This window comes from Rana temporaria, chromosome 12, assembly GCF_905171775.1.
Source record: "Rana temporaria chromosome 12, aRanTem1.1, whole genome shotgun sequence".
Lineage (NCBI taxonomy): Eukaryota > Metazoa > Chordata > Amphibia > Anura > Ranidae > Rana > Rana temporaria.
The window spans coordinates 140,489,620-140,510,800 of NC_053500.1; the positions used below are offsets into that span (position 1 = coordinate 140,489,620).

Here is a 21,181-nt window from a genome sequence, read left to right on the forward strand (position 1 = left end):
ATATATATATATATATTTCTTAATTTCTAAATTTCTATTTATTTACCTATTTACTTATTTTATTTTTTCAGTGTACGTACATTTATTATTTTATAGTTGTATTATATATATATTAAAACTATAAAATAATAAATGTGCGTATACTGAAAAAATGAATAAAATAAATAAAAAGGTAAATAAATAAATGAAAGGGCAAATAAATAAAAAATAGAGAAATTATATACACACACATTTTATTTATTTATTTATTTATATATATATATATATATATATATATATATATATATATATATATATATATATATATATAGATATAGATATATATAGATATAGATATAGATATGTGTGTGTGTATGTGTGTGTGTATATATATATATATATATATATAAATTTAAATTAAAAAATAAAGAAATTAATAAATAAAAAGATAAAAAAAAATGAAAATGGAAATAATAAAGAAAAAAAATATATATATATATATATATATATATATAAATTTCTTTATTTTTTCCATTTTCATTTTTTTTTATCTTTTTATCTAATCATTTCTTTATTTTTAAATGTTATATATATGTGTGTGTGTATATATTTTCTCTATTTTATTATTTATTTGCCTTTTCATTTATTTATTTACCTTTTTATTTATTTTTTCAGTGTACGTACATTTATTATTTTATATAAATAATTATTATTTTAATAAATAAAAAGATAAAAAAAAATTAAATGGGAAAAAATAAAGAAATATATATATAAACATTTAAAAATAAAGAAATTATTAAATAAAAAGATAAAACAAAAATGAAAATGGAAAAAATAAAATTCATTTTTTCAGTGTACGCACATTTATTATTTTATAGTTTTAATATATATATATATATATATATATATATATAATGAATGAATGACTTGTATAGCGCAACGCATGCGAACTGAATCGCCTCTGGGCGCTTTTTCCAGCCAGTATCTGCTTGGCTGGTGCGGTCATTTTTACCCCGTAGGATCATGACACGCTAAGGACACACAGTCATACACACATATATACATATATACTGGGCCAATTTGGACGGGATCCAATTTACCTACCAGCATGTCTTTGGAGTGTGGGAGGAAACCGGAGTACCCGGAGGAAACCCACGCAGACACAGGGAGAACATGCAAACTCCAGGCAGATGGTGTCGTGGTTGGGATTCGAACCAGTGAACCTTTTGCTGCTAGGCGAAAGTGCTACTCACTGCACCGCTGTGCTGCCTAATACACCTATAAAATGATAAATGTACGTACACTGAAAAAATAAATTTTATTTTTTCCATTTTCATTTTTGTTTTATCTTTTTATTTATTAATTTCTTTATTTTTAAATGTTATATATATATATATATATATATATATATATATATATATATATGTGTGTGTATATATTTTCTCTATTTTTTATTTATTTGCCTTTTCATTTATTTATTTATCTTTTTATTTATTTTTTCAGTGTACGTACATTTATTATTTTATATAAATAATTTATATATATATATATATATATATAATTTCTTTATTTTTTCCATTTTTTTATTAATTTCTTTCGATTTTTGCGAAAGGTGGACTTTGTTTTTTCAGAAAAGGGTTTACCTATAAAGGCCAGCTCTCACGTCTCTTTTTACCCTGTACAATCCGCACATCTCAGGGATGCTGCGGTCCTAAGAGAAATACAAGAAGGCGGAATTGGAACATTAGAGAGCCATTGTTCTCCATTGTTCTATTTTCTCGGAAAACATCTTCCCCGCATTTCTCTCTTATTTTTTATTTTTTGCTTTTCTTTGCAGGTGTACCAAGGGAGCCAATTACACGGGGAGTGACTTTGTTAGGCCTAATCAGTTGTTGCAGCGACAATTGTTAAACAGAATATCTAATAGATCTTGTTGTTCGGATGGCTGCCAGGGGGGGCCCTTTGAAGTCCGGTTTGCTCCCCAGCAGCGCAGCCTGTTGTAGTCTTCCCTTCCCCCGTCCTAGGATGAGTGAAAAGGTTCGGTGACTGTGAAGCTTTTCCTCTGGCGGATTATCTGGAAATTCCTGAGCTGGTGATTTGGGGAGCAGAGAGACGCACTCGGCGCTTCCGGCGTCTTCTCTCGCTCTCTCTTCGGGTTCCGAAAATCCCTTCGGCCCGTTCTGTGCCGGGAGGAGTGTGACCTGGAAAGCCTCTTACAGCGTACGGCGGGTCCTTTCCAATCATTTGTTCCAGAGAGAAAAACAATGGCGTCCGTAAAACATGGCGGTCGGTTGCAAGTCGGAAAGTGCGATCTGCGAATTATAGAAATGTTTCCGTACAATAAGACTGAAAATCCAGACCATGGCGCCCACCTCTCTGAATAATCGGGGGATGGGGCTGCAGAAAGACCACCTTTGTTAAAGTCTATGGGAAGCCAAATTTTCTTAAAGTAGGAAATATTTCAGATCCCTTTAAAGAAGAATTCCAAGTATGAAAACTATTACATAGATACATTGTTCCAGCTTGGACCAACTATGTATATACAAGACTTGTGGGGTCCTCTACATCAGGGGTCTCTGAACAGAGGCGGGTCTTTAATTAGGCCAATTAGGAGGTCGCCTAAGGCCTCGCACTCACAGGGGCCTCGCGGCCGCCTAAGTTGCCTCTGCTCAATCACTGTGTGCTAGATCTGTGCAACTTTCTGCAGCCATTTTTATTTGCTTGACTCTGTTTACCCATTATGGGCCCCCGTGTCTAAGTTTTGCCTAAGGCCTCACAAAGCCTAGAGCAGCTCATGTCTCCAAACTTTCTAAACAAAGGGCCAGTTTCCTGTCCCTTGGGGGGGGGGGGGGAAGTGTGGCCAGTGGGAATAATCAATGCCTCATCATTGGTGTCAGTGGGAGGAATAGTGCCTCATCATTGGTGTCAGTGGGGAGGATATGTGTCCCATCATTGGTGTCAGTGGGAGGAATAGTGCCCCATCATTGGTGTCAGTGGGAGGAATAGTGTCCCATCATTGGTGTCAGTGGGAGGAATAGTGCTTCATTATTGGTGTCAGTGGGAGGAATAGTGCCCCATCATTGGTGTCAGTGGGGGGAATAGTGCCCCATCATTGGTATCAGTGGGAGGAATAGTGTCCCATCATTGGTGTCTGTGGGAGGAATAGTGTCCCATCATTGGTGTCAGTGGAAGGAATAGTGTCCCATCATTGGTGTCAGTGGGAGGAATAGTGCCCCATCATTGGTGTCAGTGGGAGGAATAGTACCCCATCATTGGTATCAGTGGGAGGAATAGTGTCCCATCATTGGTGTCAGTGGAAGGAATAGTGTCCCATCATTGGTGTCAGTGGGAGGAATAGTGTCTCATCATTGGTGTCAGTGGGGGGAATAGTGTCCCATCATTGGTGTCAGTGGGAGGAATAGTGTCTCATCATTGGTGTCAGTGGGGGGAATAGTGTCCCATCATTGGTGTCAGTGGGAGGAATAGTGCCCCATCATTGGTGTCAGTATGAGGAATAGTGTCCCATCATTGGTGTTAGTGGAAGGAATAGTGTCCCATCATTGGTGTCAGTGGGAGGAATAGTGTCCCATCATAGGTGTCAGTGGGGGGAATAGTGCCCCATCATTGGTGTCAGTGGGAGGAATAGTGTCTCATCATTGGTGTCAGTAGAAGGAATAGTGTCCCATCATTGGTGTCAGTGGAAGGAATAGTGCCCCATCATTGGTGTCAGTGGGGGGAATAGTGTCCCATCATTGGTGTCAGTGGGAGGAATAGTGTCTCATCATTGGTGTCAGTGGGAGGAATAGTGTCCCATCATTGGTGTCAGTGGGAGGAATAGTGCCCCATCATTGGTGTCAGTATGAGGAATAGTGTCCCATCATTGGTGTTAGTGGAAGGAATAGTGCCCCATCATTGGTGTCAGTGGGAGGAATAGTGTCCCATCATTGGTGTCAGTGGGAGGAATAGTGTCCCATCATTGGTGTCTGTGGGAGGAATAGTGTCCCATCATTGGTGTCAGTGGAAGGAATAGTGTCCCATCATTGGTGTCAGTGGGAGGAATAGTGTCTCATCATTGGTGTCAGTGGAAGGAAAAGCGGCCCATCATTGGTGTCAGTGGGGAGGAATAGTGTCCCATCATTTGGTTTCAGTGGGAGGAATAGCGCACCATCACTGACTGCAGTTTGGAGAGCATTGCTCTAGGTCTAGAAATTGCAGTATAGACACGGCAAGTACAACAATCCCCACGTATACAGTATCTATGAAATATTTAAACATTTTTTACCCATGAGGGTGTAAACACGTCAATGGGAACTTTGTTATGAAAAGCGAATGATAAAAACATATTATAAAGAAACCATTTTACAGAGAAAAACAAAGTGAAATAAAAGGTTTATTTCTTTTAAAAGCCCCAAATTGTAATGACGGCGTGTAGAGAAGTATTCTAATCACCCAGTTATATCACACAAGGGGGATCTTCTGTGTTATAACATTGTGATTAAAAAATTTCTCTAAATGATCTCATTATACTTTGTGTCATTTCCTTATTTCTTTTATTGATTCTGTATAATATGGAGCTAATATACCGCTCCAAAGATGCAGCTAGCAGGACTTTAGGAGCGGTCCTGCTAGCGCACCGCTTCAGCCTTTGGGCCTTTGGGCTTTCACACTGAAGACTGCAGGGCACAATTTTTTTTCAGGCGGTATAGCAGCGCTATTTTTAGCGCTAAATCGCCTGAAAACTGTGTCAGTGTGAAAGGGGCCTTAGGACTGAGAACCAAGTGATCTTACACCGCAGATCGCTCGGTTCTCACAGCTTCCCGAACAGAAAGCTGGTGACTGTCAATCTCAGGCTCTCTGCTCCCACCCCCCCCCCCCCCGCTCTCACTGTAGCGCTGGGCTGTGGAGGGGTGGGAGCCGCCGACTCAGTCTCTTCGGATATCGCTGAGGGGCTGAGCCGGACACTTGTCCAGGCATGTGGGCGGATCCTGACTCCATTGTCACCTTCTTGCCCAAGCCTGGACCGGCTCTGTGACGTCAGCAGACAGCGGACTTCAGCTCGGTGTCTGCTGAAAACGGGTCACAGGAGTGCAGAACGAACTGATCCACAGGAGAAGTACAGCCAAACAAGCTTTCCTCGTACGTCTCCTTTAACCACTTAAAGTGGAGGTTCACCCTTTAAAAAAAATTCGGACATCACACGGAGTCGAGCCATCCTACCGACAGAATGCCGGTGTTTTTTTGGGAACGCCCACTCCCGCGGGATTGCCGTGAGGTGAAAATCCTGATAACGAGGTATGTGCCGAGGAAAAAAAAAAAACACCGGCATTCTGTCGGTAGGATGGCGCGACTCCGTGTGATGTCAGAAATTTTTTTGAGGGTGAACCTCCACTTTAAGGACACCTTCACGCCGATATACGCCGGCAGAATGGCACGGCTGGGCACAAACACGTACCTGTACATCCTCTTTAAGAGCCCAGTCGTGGGGTCGCGAGCATGCCGCAGGCGGCACGCTCGTGACCCGGTCCGAAGCTCCGTGACTGCGCCCGCGGGACCTGCGAACCCGATCTCCGCCAGTGTCCCGCGATCGGTCTCAGGAGCTGAAGAACGGGGAGAGGTGAGTGTAAACATACCTTCCCCGTTCTCATTGTGGCAGTGTCAGTGATCGTCTGTTCCCTGATATAGGAAAAGACGATCACTGACATCACACGTCCAGCCCCGCCCCCCTACAGTTAGAAACACAAATGAGGTCACACTTAAACCCCTACAGCGCCCCCCTAGTGGTTAACTCCTAAACTGCAATTGTCATTTTCACAGTAAACAGTGCATTTGTATAGCACTTTTCGCTGTGAAAATGACAATGGTCCCAAAAATTTGTCAAAATTGTCCGATGTGTCCGCCATAATGTCGCAGTCACGAAAAAAATTGCTGATCGCCGCCATTAGTAGTAAAAAAAAATATTAATAAAAATTCCATAAAACTATCCCCTATTTTGTAAACGCTATAAATGTTGCGCAAACCAATCGATAAACGTTTATAGCTTTTTTTCTTTTTTTACCAAAAATAGGTAGAAGAATACATATCGGCCTAAACTGAGGAAAAAAAATGTTATTTTATTTGGGCATATTTATTATAGCAAAAAGTAAAAAATATTGCTTTTTTTTTCAAACTTTTCGCTCTATTTTTGTTTACAGCGCAAAAAAATAAAAACCGCAGAGGTGATCAAATACCACCAAAAGAAAGCTCCATTTGTGGGGGAAAAAAGGACGCCAATTTTGTTTGGGAGCCACGTCGCACGACCGCGCAATTGTCAGTTAAAGCGACGCAGTGCCGAATGGCAAAAAGGGGCAAGGTCCTTAACCAGCATAATGGTCCGGGGCTTAAGTGGTTAAGTCTTCTTAGTTGATCTTGCCACCAAAGTCTCAAGAAAACACAAAAATCTGGGGCAAGTCATTCATTTCACCATTGCCCGAGCAACGCTGAGCCATACGCTTTTGGTGGAGTTGGGCTGTGCCACCCTGAGGTCCCGGATCACATCTCGCTTCGTCTCCTCGAAGCCCCTCTGGTTTTAATCCAGAAAGATGGGGGGTATTATTGACACCGAGGCCTTTCCATGAATACAAGAGATATGATATGTAGTCGCACAAATGCTCCTTGCCTAAACAGGCTGCGCTCCTAACTAAGTTATCTCTCGTCTCCGTCATCGTCGGCTCGGATCTCCTCGTACTTCCTCTAGCGGCGGAGAGAAGCAGCGCTTATCGCAGAGTCGCATCTCGCTCTGAAATGAGCTCCGAGCTTGTTGTGGCTGGTAGCTCCGCCAGCTTTGACAAATATCTCCAGTAAATTTTCATTACCATAATGTAGAGTTTCACTTTATATTTTGTTCTTTGTCATAACGCCGGCAAGATAAGTTCTTGATGGAAATGGAATCCGGCGCCACCCGGCAGAAATATAGTACTGTAATATTTTCTGTATGGCTGAAATAAAGGGACCTGCAAGCGAGCGTGTCTGTAAGATGGGACCCAGAGCAGCCAATTTGATTCTTCTTTTCTAAGTGGGATCCTAAATTAAAGTAACTGGTTGCTGGGTGGGGGGGATGGGGGGGGGGTGGTCATTGCTTCCTCCAGACCAGGGGTCTCCAAACTTATTATACAAAGGGCCAGTTTACTCTCCTTAAAACTTTAGGAGGGCCGAAAAAGTAGAAAAAGTTCCAGCATCAGTTGGTGTAAACCAGGGGTCTTCAAACTACGGCCCTCCAGTTGTTCAGGAACTACAATTCCCATCATGCCCAGTCATGTCTGTTAATGTCAGAGTCTTACAAGGCCTCATGGGATGTGTAGTTCCGCAACAGCTGGAGGGCCGTAGTTTGAGGATCCCTGGTGTAAACAATGCCTAATCACTGGTGTCATTGGGCCCCATTGTTGATAGAATTGGGAGGAATTGTGCCCCATGTTGGTGTCATTGGAAGGAATGGTTCCCCCGTCATTGGTGTTATTGGGCCCCATGTTGGTGTCATTGGAAGGAATGGTCCCCCATCATTGGTGTAATTGGGCCCCATTGTTGGTGTGTTTGGGAAGAACTGTCCCCCTTTGTTGGTGTCCGTGAATGAAATAGTGCCCCAAGGGCCAGATAAAATCAAGCAACGGGCCGCATCCGGGTCGCAGTTTGGAGACCACTGCTCAAGACCCTTGGCATGGTGGTGATAAGGTCTGGTAAGTCAATCTAGAACAGCCTCAACATTTTTGAGACCAGGGTCCAATAAAACCTTCCATGACCCAACAGTAAAAAAAAAAAAAGTTTATACTTACAAAAGAAAAGGTATGGGAATACAAAATATGGATTGAGCTCTGGATGGGGCTGTGTGTCTATGGTGGGGGGGGGGTTGTTCTGGAGGGGGTTAGGGGATTCAGCAGAAGACCTAGTGGCAGGGCTGCTGATAGGGGGGGACCACCAGTCCTCTTGTAGGGGGCCGAAGCACTCAGGGGCCCACACAGGGAGGGGGCTTAGTGATGGACAACAATTACAGATCTCTTCCTCCAGCAGCTGAAAGCTGGTCTCTCCCCCTCTCCCTGCTGCCACATTTTATCTGCTGAGAAAGAGACAGTTGTCCCTCACTAATCCTTCTCCCTGTAAGGGCCCCCCACCCCTCCCATGAAAAATATGGGAGTCCCAAATATGTATTGAACTACTGGAGGGCTCTGGATGGGGCTGGGGGGATGGGGGTTCTGGAGGAGATGAGGTTTCCTCAGGGAGCTGGGGGCAACTGTAGGGGGGATGGGGTCTCTGGTGTGTGCTGGAAATCTCTCTAGGAGACTGAGGGCTTTCCAGAGGCATGGTGGACTAGAGTACACAACAGAAACTGGGGGGGGGGCTGGCACTGTAAGACACTGTGGAAGACTGTTGGAGGGTCTACAACAAGCCAAGGATGCACTTCGGGAAGCTGGCAGGCACTGTGGAAGGTTAAGTGGCAACTTGAGGTCTGAGGGCTCCCTGGGGGCTTGGGGGTAATGTAAGAGTTTGTGGGCAACTGCAGACCACTATGAAATTGGGTGGTGCTATAGGAAGTGGAAGGTTAGAAGATCAGCCCGGGAGGAGAGAGGCCACAGCTCAGTGGGTGAGAGCAGTACCGACACAGGATCATCCAGTGCCCAGGGCAAAGAAAGCAAATTGCGCCCCCCCCCCTCTTTATTATGTGCAAACTTATGAGAAGGAGGGGGAGAGAGAGCACAGCCCACACCTCCTCCCGGCTATCTCCTCCTCTCCTTGCTGCTTCCAGCACTGGGCAGACAGGAGTAGTGATGCTGCTGTCACTACTCCTGTCAGCCTTATAGTAAAAGGAACTTGATACGCCCCCATCCCTACAATATATGCTGTGCCCAGGGAAGCCATTTCTCTGCCCACCCTTTGTCCTAGGCCCTGGTTGAGAGCCACTGCTCCAGAATATGTAATGAAAATCTTCTCTATTGACTTTCCAACCTTTCCAACACCAATGTTTTTTTTCTTCCAAACACTTTCATTATTAAAGCTCATTGTTTCTGTGATTGTCATGTGATGTGTTTGTTCTTTGGCCCACAGGGTGACCCTTCCGGAAGAACCTCCTAGTGCCCCACCACAAGCTGTCATCGCCACGGGGCGCACCAACCAGTCCATCTTTGTCCAGTGGCAGCCACCCACAGAGAGTCACCAGAATGGCATCTTAAGGGGATACGTCATCAGGTCAGTAATGAGCAGGACATGACTACAAGTGGTATGGTTCCTCTATCTTCTCTGGTTCTGTAAGGTGATACTGCCCGAGGATAACAGCACTACACCAGTACTTGTTTGCACCCTTTTCTTCACATCATTTCCCTATGTTTTGTTTGAACCTTTAGTTTGTAGATAAAACTGATGGGTTCGTAGCAGGCCCTTTAACCAATGGTAGTGAAAGCCAGAAGCTATCATTTGGGGTCACCTATCCTTTGAATGGATTTGTGTTACTCTTTGTATGTTGTAGCATTAACCATCCACTTACTGGAAAGCCTGGAATTCAATAATTTTGAGGAGTGTCAACATATTTTCACCCAACAAGAAATCAAGAATTTGGAGGGGGATCAAATACCTTTGTCATAAATAATACTGTAGGTTTGGTAAACAAGTGTTTACAAGACATGGTCAGGTATCCACAAATCAGGTGTCCACAAGCCTTTGACCATATAGTGTAGGTATGGAGGTTTGGTGTCCACAAGCCTTTGACCCTAATGTGTAGGTGTGGTGGTAAGGTGTCCACAAGACTTTGGCCATATAGTGTAGGTATGGAAATTAGGTGTCTACAAGCCTTTGGCCATAAAGTGTAGGTTTGGTGGTCAGGTGTCCACAAGCTTTTAGCCATGTAGTGTAGGTATGGAAGTCAGGTGTCCACAAGCCTTTGACCATAAAGTATAGGTGTGTTGGTCAGGTGTCCACAAGTTGTGGTGGTCAAGAATCTGCAAGCCTTAAAGTGTAGGTGTGGTGGTTAGATATCCAAAAACCTTTGGTAATATAGTGTAGGTATGGAATTAAGTGTGCATAAGCCTTTGACCATAAAGTGTAGGTTTTGGTGGCCAGGTGTCCACAAGCCTTTGGCCATAAAGTGTAGGTGTCCTCAAGTCTTTGACCATAAGGTATAGGTGTGGTAGTCAAGGGTCCACAAGCCTTTGGCCATAAAGTGTAGATGTCCTCAAGTCTTTGACCATAAGGTATAGGTGTGGTAGTCAAGGGTCCACATGCCTTTGCAATATAGAGAATAAGATCCTGGTAGCTTGAAAAAAAATGTTTCAGCACAGAGAGTTGCTGCTTTTATTGCTTTCATGTCTTCCCAGGCACAATGGGAAAGGCCTTCAGATAGATATTGAGTATACTGGTTTATTGTCAATGTGGTTCTTCAGAGCTGACTGCTGAGCCATAGACTTAGCGCTATGGTAACTGCTCAATGCACCCTCTCAGCCTGAATCAAATAATTTCTCCGAGCATTACAGATCCTTGGAATTCTAAACCTATCCCGATTAATATGCATGATGTCACACGTTCGGGTCGTGTTACATTAGCACCATGTTGAAGGCTGTGAGGAGGAATAAGATTAGGCTGCTTCACACACACAGGTCTAGTAGGAGATGACATGGGTTGCCAGAGACCTCTGGGTAAAGCGGATTATACAGAGAAGGGTGGAGAGAGGATTAGTGAGGAACAGAATTCTATCAAGGGGGTGCCGAGGTTTTACGTGAGTGGATGGGGGAAGTCATTGATGGAAGGGCCAAGTAAAAAAAAAAAGTGTAATAGGAATGGCTTGAAGGAGACGAGGAAATGGTAGCAGTTACAAGTGGGGGTAATATAAAAATTGCTTTTCTTAGCTACATATCAATATGTAAATGTGTTCCAGGAAATTATAAGGGCTGAAGAGATTTATTATAAAGGGTTTAGTGAATATAAAATGGCAGTTCTTTAGGAACACCGATTACTTCCTGTCCAGTATCTCTAAATCCGAACTGAATGACATTTAGTTTGCTAAAGCTCCACGTCTCATAAAGATACATGCATGTTGATCTCCTGCAGCCCCATTGATGTGCATGGAACTTCTCTGGGTGGGTTCCCTGATGGCGACAACAGTGTGCTTGCGTAATGTGTGTTGAAATGACCACTTGTAGAGTGACAACGCAGGAGCACAGTTGGGAGAAGGGGACAGAGGGTTGTCACCCTTAACCACTTCAGGCCCAGGCTGTAGCTGAACGATGGCTAAAGCACGGCTCATTTGTTCCAGGAGTTACTTCCTAGAAACCATGCCCTCTGGGGTGCGCATTTGGCGTGCTCTGTGTTTGCTGTGTCCTTCAGACATAAACGATCAACGATCAGGCTAAAGGGCCAATCACAGCGGCCCTTTACCATATGATCAGCTGTGTCCAATCACAGCTGATCAGTGTAAACAGACTTGGTGGTTATCGGCATTACTTTCCTTATGCGCTGTCACAGCGTGAGGAAAGCAGAGCCGGTAACCGGCCAGTGTCACAGGGGACATATACACATTTAATCAGGGCACTGATCATCAGTGCAGTCCCATCAGTGACAATCAATGCCGCCTATCAGTGCCCATCAATGCCGCCTATAAGTGCTGCCTATCGGTGCCATTCAATGCCCATCAGTGCAATCCATTAGTGCCACCTATCAGTGCCACCTATCATTGCCCATCAGTGCCGCCTAATGGTGCCGCCTATCATTGCCCATCAGTGCCGCATGTCAGTGCAGCCTATCAGTTCCCATTAGTGAAGCCTCATCAGTGCCAATCAATGCCCATCAGTGCCGCCAATCAGTGTCCATCATTGCTTTGTCCTTCATAGGCAAACAGTAGGCTAGCTTTAAATTCAGCTATTGAATCGCAAGCCTTTAAAGCGGAGGTCCACACAAAAATGGAACCTCTGCTGTCCGGATTCCTCCCCCCCTCCGGTGTCACATTTTGCACCTTTCAGGGGGGGGGGAGCAGATACCTGTATAATACAGGTATTTGCACCTACTTCCAGGCATAGACCCCCAAATTATCTGCGGGGGTCTATGCCACGTCTGGCGCCCCCCGCCGTCTTCTGGGAGACACACGGGTCCCGGAAAGGCAGCAGGGACCCGTGGCATTGTGCAGCGCAAGTCGCGAACCAGGAAGCGAAGCCGCAAGGCTTCACTTCCTGATTCCCTTACCAAAGATGGCCGCGGCAGCATCGGAGGATCGAGGGACAGTTCGGGTGCCGAGATCGCGGGCGCCCTGGACAGGTAGGTGTCCATATTTTAAACGTCAGCAACTGCAGCATTAAGGAAAGTCCACTCAAAACTGATATTTACTTAGGAACTAAAATAACTGGTCTGGTTTCGGGTACGGCGGGCAGATGGATCGGGGGACTTACTCATTCACATAGGGAGGGAGGCCTGGATCTGGGGGGGCTCCCTTATTAAAGGGGGCTGCTAGATTCTAATAAACCCCAATGTTAACATCTCCGTCCCTTTGCTATTTCAAAGTGGTTTCTTCCTTTTTATTTATTTTTTCAGTTTAATTGTATTTTATTTCAAGGCAGTGGGAGGAGCTTGATCACATTGCCATTGACATTGGATTTATGCTATAGGAGATCAGCTTAATTACATATTAACAGCGACCCAACTTTAGAAACTAAACAAAATGAAAAAAAAAAAATAACAATTGGGATCAAAAGAAAAAAAAATGTTAATGGGTTATATTTAGCGATCTGTGATTGGAGACTAGAGAAGAGTTTTTCTTTTATAGGCCGTAAGCTTCATTTCCAGTAGTGTCCTGCTAAATGTCATTACATTGGAGGGCCTGATTGTAGAACCAGAGCCATGCAAATACTGGCCTGAGGGGGAGAGTGGTGGGATTAGTGAGATAAAGGAGGATTGCAAAGGGGGGAAAAAAAGAGTGTATTGAACGCAAGCCAAGCTTAGCGAGAGGCCGGGATAACGAATCTGGCTGTATATAAATTGACTCGGAGAGAGAATTATGTGTGAGAACCGGGCGCAAGCAGAACAAAACGTTTTCCATGCCTTAAAGGGAAGCTGTCCCCCAAAATAAGACAAACACTCCAGTCCATGCCAACACAGAAGCTGTATATAGTATTATGTAGAGCAGCCTTTATGGCGGACCGCGGTCTGGACCTGGACTGAGTGACGCTCCCATCCGGACCGCCAGCCCGCCATTTTGCAGCGTTAGATCTCCGCTGCATTACCGTCATTGGTTACTAAGACAGCTGGCAGCTAATAGGGACACTTGGTCTATGTGGGCACTCTTATGGGGACACCTGCACTATGGGGGCACTCTGATGGGGACACCTGATCTATGGGGGGTCACTCTAATGGGGACACCTGCTTTATGGGGCACTCTGATGGAGACACCTGCTCTATAATGGTCAGTCTAATGGGGACACCTGCTCTATGGGGTCACTCTGATGGGGACATCTGGTCTATGGGGCACTCTGATGGGGACACCTGATCTATGGGGGGTCACTCTAATGGGGATACCTGCTCTATGGGAACACCTTCTCTATAATGGTCAGTCTAATGGGGACACCTGCTCTATGGGGCACTCTGATGGGGACACCTGCACTATGGGGTTACTCTGATGGGGACATCTGGTCTATGGGGTTACTCTGATGGGGACACCTGGTCTATGGGGCACTCTGATGGGGACACCTGCTCTATGGGGTCACTCTGATGAGGACACCTGGTCTATGGGGTCACTCTGATGAGGACACCTGGTCTATGGGGTCACTCTAATGAGGACACCTGGTCTATCGGGTCACTCTGATGGAAATACCTGCTCGATGGGGCTCTCTGATGGGGACATCTGCTCTATGGGGTCACTCTGATGGGGACACTTGGTCTATGGGGACACCCGCTCTATGGGTCCCTCTGATGGGGACATCTGGTGCATGGGTCACTCTGATGGGGAAACCTGCACTATGGGGTCACACTGATGGAGACAACTGCTCTATGGGGTCACTCTGATGGGGACATCTGCTCTATGGGGGTCACTCTGATGGGGACACCTGCTCTATGACATAAGAGTAATCCTGGTTTACCAACCAGAGCAGACATGATGTTATCTTAGTTAAGTTTCATTCTTAAAAATATATTTCCTAGTTTTCTAGGTGTTTGGTGCAGGATTGTATATAGGACTCCATAGGTACTGTAGCTCCTGTTGAGAGTGTGTGTGTGTGTATATATATATATACCCAATTGCCTCTCTGGGATCAGGAAGGATTTTTTTTCCCCTGCTGGAGCAAATTAGTTTAGGCTTTGCTGGGGGTTTTTTTCCTTCCTCTGGATCAATTGTAGGTATAGGATTGTATGTTTTCTTTTTCCTTTTATTGGTTGAATTAGATGGATTTATGACGTTTTTTCAAACAGACTAACTATGTATCATAAATTATAAGGGCCAATCACCTGAGAGTGATCGGTCCTGTACAAGAGACTGTCTGCATCCAGGGTCATTCACTTGCAGGTAATCGCTGCTTAGCTTCATGTTGTTCTAGGAGTGACCCCCCCCTCGGGTGTCTATAGTGCTATATTTGTAGTTTTCTCTACAAAACATGTAATTTTTTCCCCCCCTTTAAGTGATTAAAATGTCCCGCTTGTACCTTTTATTGTATCTTTCTGTCCAGATACTGCCTGGCCGGCCTGCCTGTGGATTACCAATATAGAAACCTGTCCAACCCGGATCTCAGCAGCCTGCTCCTGGAGGACCTCATTATCTGGACCAATTACGAGATCGAGGTGGCCGCGTTTAATAAAGCCGGCCTGGGAGTGTTCAGTGCCAAAGTGACCGAGTGGACCCTGCAGGGAGGTGAGCTGACCTGCAATTTTCATGGCGCGGCCCCATCCGGGACACAACATCGTTAAACAGAATCTCTAGGAGATGCAAAGGCTTGTCCCTGTGATACGGCCAAATGTATTTCTATATATAGGATACAAGAGGTCGGCGGAGGAGCGCGGGCTCAGCAAGGGCCGGTCTTGTGTTTTTCTTTACAATTTTCATGTTTTCTGGGAATAGAAATCTGTTCATTTTGTGTTTGTGTTTTGTATAAGGGAGACATTTAAAGGTAAATTGTAAATTCTTAAAAATTGCCTCCTCCCCTTTAGGTCATAAAAGACTTAAAGGGGAGGAAGCAATTTAGGAATTTAAAATTTACTTTTAAATGCCTCCCTTATGGGCCGTTGTAAGCAAAGGATGTTACGCAGCCTGAACATTATTTCAGTTGGACTTTAAAATAAATATCATCTTTCACATGCGTCAACAGGATATGCCGACATTACCACATAACAGTAATTTAAAACCTTATCACATGTTCTAAACCACCAACTCAACCCCATCACTTCCAGACTGGGGCCTCCCACCTCCCTGGTCATCAGGCACCTGCAGACCCCCTAACCTCCCACAGTGCCTCCCAGCTCCTACAGTGTCACCCAACCTCCCATAGTGGCCCACATGGCTTCTCAACCTCACACTGAGCCCTCAGGTTCACTAAGAGCCCTCAGCCCCCACAGTGCCTCCCAGTCCCCTTGCAGTGCACTTGAACTTACTGCATAGTACCCCCATCAGTCTCCTACAGTGCCTCCTAGCTCCCATAGTGCCACCCAACCTCCTATAGTTGCCCGCAGTGCTTCTCAACCTCCCACACAGCCCCTAGACCTGCTGAGTTCCCACAGTGCCTCCCATCTCCCATAGTGCCAGCCAAACTCCCATAGTGGCCCTCAACCTCCCTCCGAGCCCAGAGGCCCACTACGCACCCTTAGTTCCCACAGTGCCTCCCTGCAGTGCCCCTTACCTTGCTGCATAGTGCCCCCATCAGTATTCTACAGTGCCTCCCAGCTCCCATAGTGCCAACCAAATTCCCATAGTGGCCCACAGGGCTCCTCAACCTTTCACAGAACCTCTAGGCCCACTAAGAGCCCTCAGTCCCCACAGTGTCTGCCGATCTCCCACAGTAACTCCCAGCCTCCTGCAGTGCCACCGAACCTCCCATAGTGGCCCTCAACCTCCCTCAGAGGCCCATTATGAGCCCTCAGTCCCCACAGTGCCTCCCATCTCCTATAAGGCCACCCAACCTCCCATAGTGTCCCTCAACCTCCCTCAAAGCCCCAAGGGCCCACTAAGAGCCCTCAGTCCCCACACTGTCTCCCAGCCCCCTGCAATGCCCCTGACCTTTGCTGCATAGTGTCCCCATCAGTGTTCTACAGTGCCTTCCATTTCCCATAGTGCCACCCAACCTCCCATAGTGGCCCACGGGGCTCCGCAACCTTTCACAGAGCCCCCAGGCCCCCCAAGAGCCATCAGTCCCCACAGAGCCTGCCAAACCTCCCGCAGTGAATCTCAGTCCCCATGCAGTTCCCCCATCAGTGTTCTACAGCGCCTCCCAGCTCCCATAGTGCCAACCAACCTCCCATAGTGGCCCACAGTGCTCCTCAACCTCTCACAGAGTCCCCAGGCCTCCTTAGAGCCCTCAATCCCCACAGGACCTGCCAACCTTCCACTCCCAGCCCTCTGTAGTGCCCCCTAACTTGCTGCATAGTGCCTCCATCGATGTCCCACAGTGCCCCCCCCACTCCCCCTGCAAAACCTCCAGCCTCCTGGAGGGCCCTCAGACCCCCTACAGAAACCTCATCGCCCACATTTGTACCCCACCCCCTCTATAGTGCCACCCCAACCTCCCATAGTGGACAGCAGTGTCCCTCGCAGCCTCCAACATTGTCCCCCCAGCCCATATAGTGCACTCTAATCTCCCACTGTGCCTCTGCAAGACCTCTGGCCCCATCCAGACACCCCAGCTCCCTCCATTGTGCCACCCCAACCTTCCATAGTAGCCGACAGTCCCCCCCACTCTCCCAAAGTTGCCCCCAGCTCCCTCCATAGAGTACCATCCCAACCTTCCATATTGGCCGGCAGTCCCCCTCATCCTCCTACAGAGCCCCCCACCCCTCTGAAGTGCCTTCTAGCTTGCTGCAGAATCTCCAGCACTCCATAGAACTCATAGCCTCCAACAATGTCCCCCCAGCCATAGAGTGCACTCCAATCTCCCATACTCCCCCTGCAAAACTTCAAGCCTCCAGAAGAGATGTTCAGAGACCTCTTGCCCCACAGTTGTCCCTCGCTCCCTCCATACTACTGTCTGCCACCCCAACCGCCCATAGAGGTCAGCAGTGCCTTTCACCCTCCCGCAGTGCCCCTCAGCCCTCCACAGAACCCCCACCCCTTTGAACTGCCACATAGCTTTCTCACAGAACCTCCAGCCCCCCATAGTACTTGCAGCCTCCAACAGTGTCCCCCCAGTTCCTGCAGTGCAATCCAATTTCCCACAGTGCCCCTGAAAATCCTCCAGCCTTCTGGAGAGATCCCCAGTCCCCTCCAGAGACCTCATCTGCTTTTACAGGGCCACCAAGTCTCAAGTCTGCCCGAGAGTCCCCACCACCTCCCCCCCCCACAGTAACACCCAGCCCTGTCCAGAGCCCTCCAGAATTGCCATACATATTTTGTATTCCCATAGCAATGTGTGCGTATAAGCTTTACTGTTGGGGCACAAACCATTGTTCTAGACCACATGCTGTCTACCAGGATCATTGTGGTCATTTCACAACATTAGAGCCTACACAGAGTCTACTGTCAGAAGGTGAGAGGATGCATCAGGGGTTGATCTACGTCCGACAATATAATTTGTTTCAAAATGGCTTAACTATTTATCATTATACAACCATCCTTGGCTGCAGTCGGTGGTGTTGTGTAGACTGAGATGAGATCATCAGTCTGCTGCAGGAAAGAAGAAGCATTTCCTCAGTCCTCATTTCCTTTTTCCTTCTCTGCTTTCAGTCCCCACGGTGCCTCCTGGAAATGTGAAGGCAGAAGCCATGAATTCCACCACCATCCGCTTCACCTGGAGTCCGCCCAGTCCGCAGTTTGTGAACGGAGTTAACCAAGGCTACAAGGTAATGTGTCCAAGCAGCACAGGGCTTTGTTTATTGGTTGTGCGTTTCTGATAGACGTGGGTTCGTTTTTCCTACCTTGGGGGGAATTTTCCACCATAAAGAACAATATGGCTTAGAGCAAAACATTTCCAACTCAGACACATTATTATTTTTTGTTTGTTTTGGAGATGGGAAGTTCTTCAGTTTTGAACAATAAAGCTTTTCAACATTTTTTTTGTCTGAATTCTACATGAAGCCGTTCATTTGTACTTCTGTCCTTGCAGTCCTGAGATTTACACAGCTCTTTCACACAAGTGGCAAGAAAGAAGCACTGATGTTTCTGTGCTGTAGTTATGATGGGATACCATTTTATGGTTCATCAGTGGTTTTCAGCCACGGGGACCACAACCAACTCACTTCTCCCTGACCTCCAACCAGCTGTAGATCCCTAAATTCACACAGAGCCTTCCAGCCTCAACAGTGCCCTACTACCTCCCACAAAGCCTCCCAGCTTACATAGTGCCCCCCCCCCACCCCAACCTGTCATAGTGCCCCCAGCATTCCTGAGAGCCCTCTGCCTCCACAGCCCCCCCCCCCCAACCTTCCACAGTGCCCCAGTCTTCTTCAGAGCCTTCAGCACTTCATAGTGTTCCCCTACCTCCCACAATGCTTTTCAGTTAACATAGTGCCCCCCCAACCTGTCAGTGCCCCCAGCATTCCTGAGAGCCCCCCCAACCTCCTACTGTGCCCCCCAGCCTTCCACAGTGCCTTAGTCTTTTCCAGAGCCTTCAGCCCTTCATAGTGCCCCCCTACCTCCCACAATGCCTCCCAGCTTACATAGTGCCCCCCCACCCCAACCTGTCATAGTGCCCCCGGCATCCCTCAGAGCCCTCTGCCTCCACAGCCCCCCCAGCCTTCCACAGTGCCCCAGTCTTCTTCAGAGCCTTCAGCACTTCATAGTGTTCCCCTACCTCCCACAATGCTTTTCAGTTAACATAGTGCACCCCCAACCTTTCAGTGCCCCCAGCATTCCTGAGAGCCCCCCCCCCCCCAACCTCCTACTGTGCCCCCCAGCCTTCCACAGTGCCTTCGTCTTTTCCAGAGCCTTCAGCCCTTCATAGTGCCCCCCCTACCTCCCACAATGCCTCCCAGCTTACATAGTGCACCCCCCGAACCTGTCATAGTGCCCCAGCATTCCTGAGAGCCCTCTGCCTCCACAGACGACCCCCACCCCCCCCCCCCCACCAGCCTTCCACAGTGCCCCAGTCTTCTTCAGAGCCTTCAACACTTCATAGTGCCCACCACCTCCCACAATGCCTCCCAGCTTATATAGTGCCCCCCGAACCTATCATAGTGCCCCCAGCCCCCCCCCCCCCAGCCTTCCACAGTGCCCCAGTCTTCAGAGCCTTCTGTAGTGCCCCCTACCTCCAACAATGCTTTCCAGCTTACATAGTGCCCCCCCCAACCTGTCATCGTGGCCCCAGCATTCCTGAGAGCCCTCACCCTTTTAACCCCCCCCCCCCCCTAGCCTTTCACAGTGCCCCAGTCTTCTTCATAGCCTTCAGCTCTTTATAGTGTCCCCAGCATTCCTGAAAGCCCTCTGCCTCCACAGCCCCCCACCTCCTATTGACACCCCCAACCTCCTACTGTAAAGCCCCCCCCCCCAGCCTTCCACAGTGCCCCAGTCTGTGTCAGAGCCTTCAGCCCTTCATAGTGCCCCCAACCTCAAACCGTGTCCCACAGTGCCTCCCAGCTTCCATAGTGCCATTCAACCTCCTATAGTGGCCCACAATGCTCCCAGTATCCCTCACCCTCCACAGTGTCCCCCCACCTTCTGCAGAGCCTCCAACTCTACATTGTGCCCTCAACCTTCAAAAGTGTCCCACAGTGCCTCTGAGCTTTTATAGTGCCAGCCAACCTCCCATAGTGACCTACTGTGCCCCCAGCATCCATGAGCGCCCTTAACCTCCCACAGTGCACCCCAGCCTGCTAGAGAGCCCCTTTATAGTGCCCCCATCCTTAAACAGTGTCCCACAGTGCCTCCCAGCTTCCAAAGTGCCACCCAACCTTCCATAGGTGGTCCACAGTGCCCCAGGACCCCTGACAGCCCTCAACCTCCACGGTGCCCCCCCCCCAGCCTGCTGCTCATCCTCTGGTCCTCTCAATCTTCAACAGCGCTCCACAGTTACCCTTGGATCTGCTCCAGAACCTTTGATCCTTATTTTTTTAGCCCTGATGAAGGGGGGGTTTGCGAACACCTGAGACGCATTGGATTTTTACCTGTTGACCTTTCATTTTGTGATTAATCAATCTGCACTGGACTTATAATAAAGTCGTGTGGCGCTCTCATCTTTCCCACTAACTGTTCTGGGGACCCATAGGGACACCCCTAAAACTGGAGATTGTGTCGGATTATACTTATTTTTAGGTTTAGAGCTTCACCAGCACCAATTTTTCCAACCTGTGATTGGACAGTGAAAGGAGAAGCAGCAGACTGCCTCCTCTCTGTGACGCTAAAACCGATGCGCTGCCTTCCCCAAACTCTACTCCATTTCCAGTTCCAATTAATCCCTACACCCCAAGGACAACTAATCGGCGTTCTTTAATACCAGGGAGGGAAGCGATGGCCTAATGGCCCCTTGATTACGTCCTATTGCAATTAATTAGCATTTACATTAATTAAACTCCTTTACATGGATCCTGTACAATGCAGCCTAGGCATGTAATTGGCCGAGGACTCGATAGCTGTGAAGATATTTAACATCCATATTAAAATGTAATTAGTATTTCTGATTAAGAAATTCCTTTCTGAAATCGGCGTCTAATTAGGCGCTCTTGGCCCGCTTCGGTTCTGGCAGTTACCGAGCGATTCTCTCGTAAATCAGCGAGCTAACAAGCAGGATGGGATGTTTTTACTAGACCTGCCGGTCCTATTAAAGGGACCAGACTTCCAGCTCAGGGAAGGGCAAAGGCCAATACAGACCTGCCAACCGGCGCAGGAGCTTTTAGGGACTGCGCACTGATGAATTGAAAAGGTATGGAACGTATTCAGGGCCGCGCCGAATACAATAACTTGGAATATTTCTTCGGGTCTCTCGCTGCTGTAACTTCAAATCAAATTCACAGTGGGCGTGTCTGCGCAGAGAAGGACCGGGCTTTATTAATAGCGAGCGGTTCCGGCGCTTGAAAGTTATATTTTTTCTATTGTTCACGTATGTTCAGCTTCACCAGACATGAAAAGCTGGCC

The 21,181-nt window shown here is 47.3% G+C and overlaps 1 protein-coding gene across 2 annotated transcripts in view; it reads left to right on the forward strand.

Annotated features, from left to right (window-relative positions):
* The window catches only part of SDK2 (sidekick cell adhesion molecule 2), a 582,140-nt gene that overhangs the window by 483,090 nt on the left and 77,869 nt on the right, over positions 1 to 21,181 (forward strand). For both annotated transcript variants that reach the window (XM_040330991.1, XM_040330992.1), the window contains exons 16-18: positions 9,052 to 9,192; positions 14,640 to 14,821; positions 17,840 to 17,955. In XM_040330991.1, the coding sequence (XP_040186925.1) occupies positions 9,052 to 9,192; positions 14,640 to 14,821; positions 17,840 to 17,955 (439 nt within the window). The remainder of the gene's footprint in view (positions 1 to 9,051; positions 9,193 to 14,639; positions 14,822 to 17,839; positions 17,956 to 21,181) is intronic.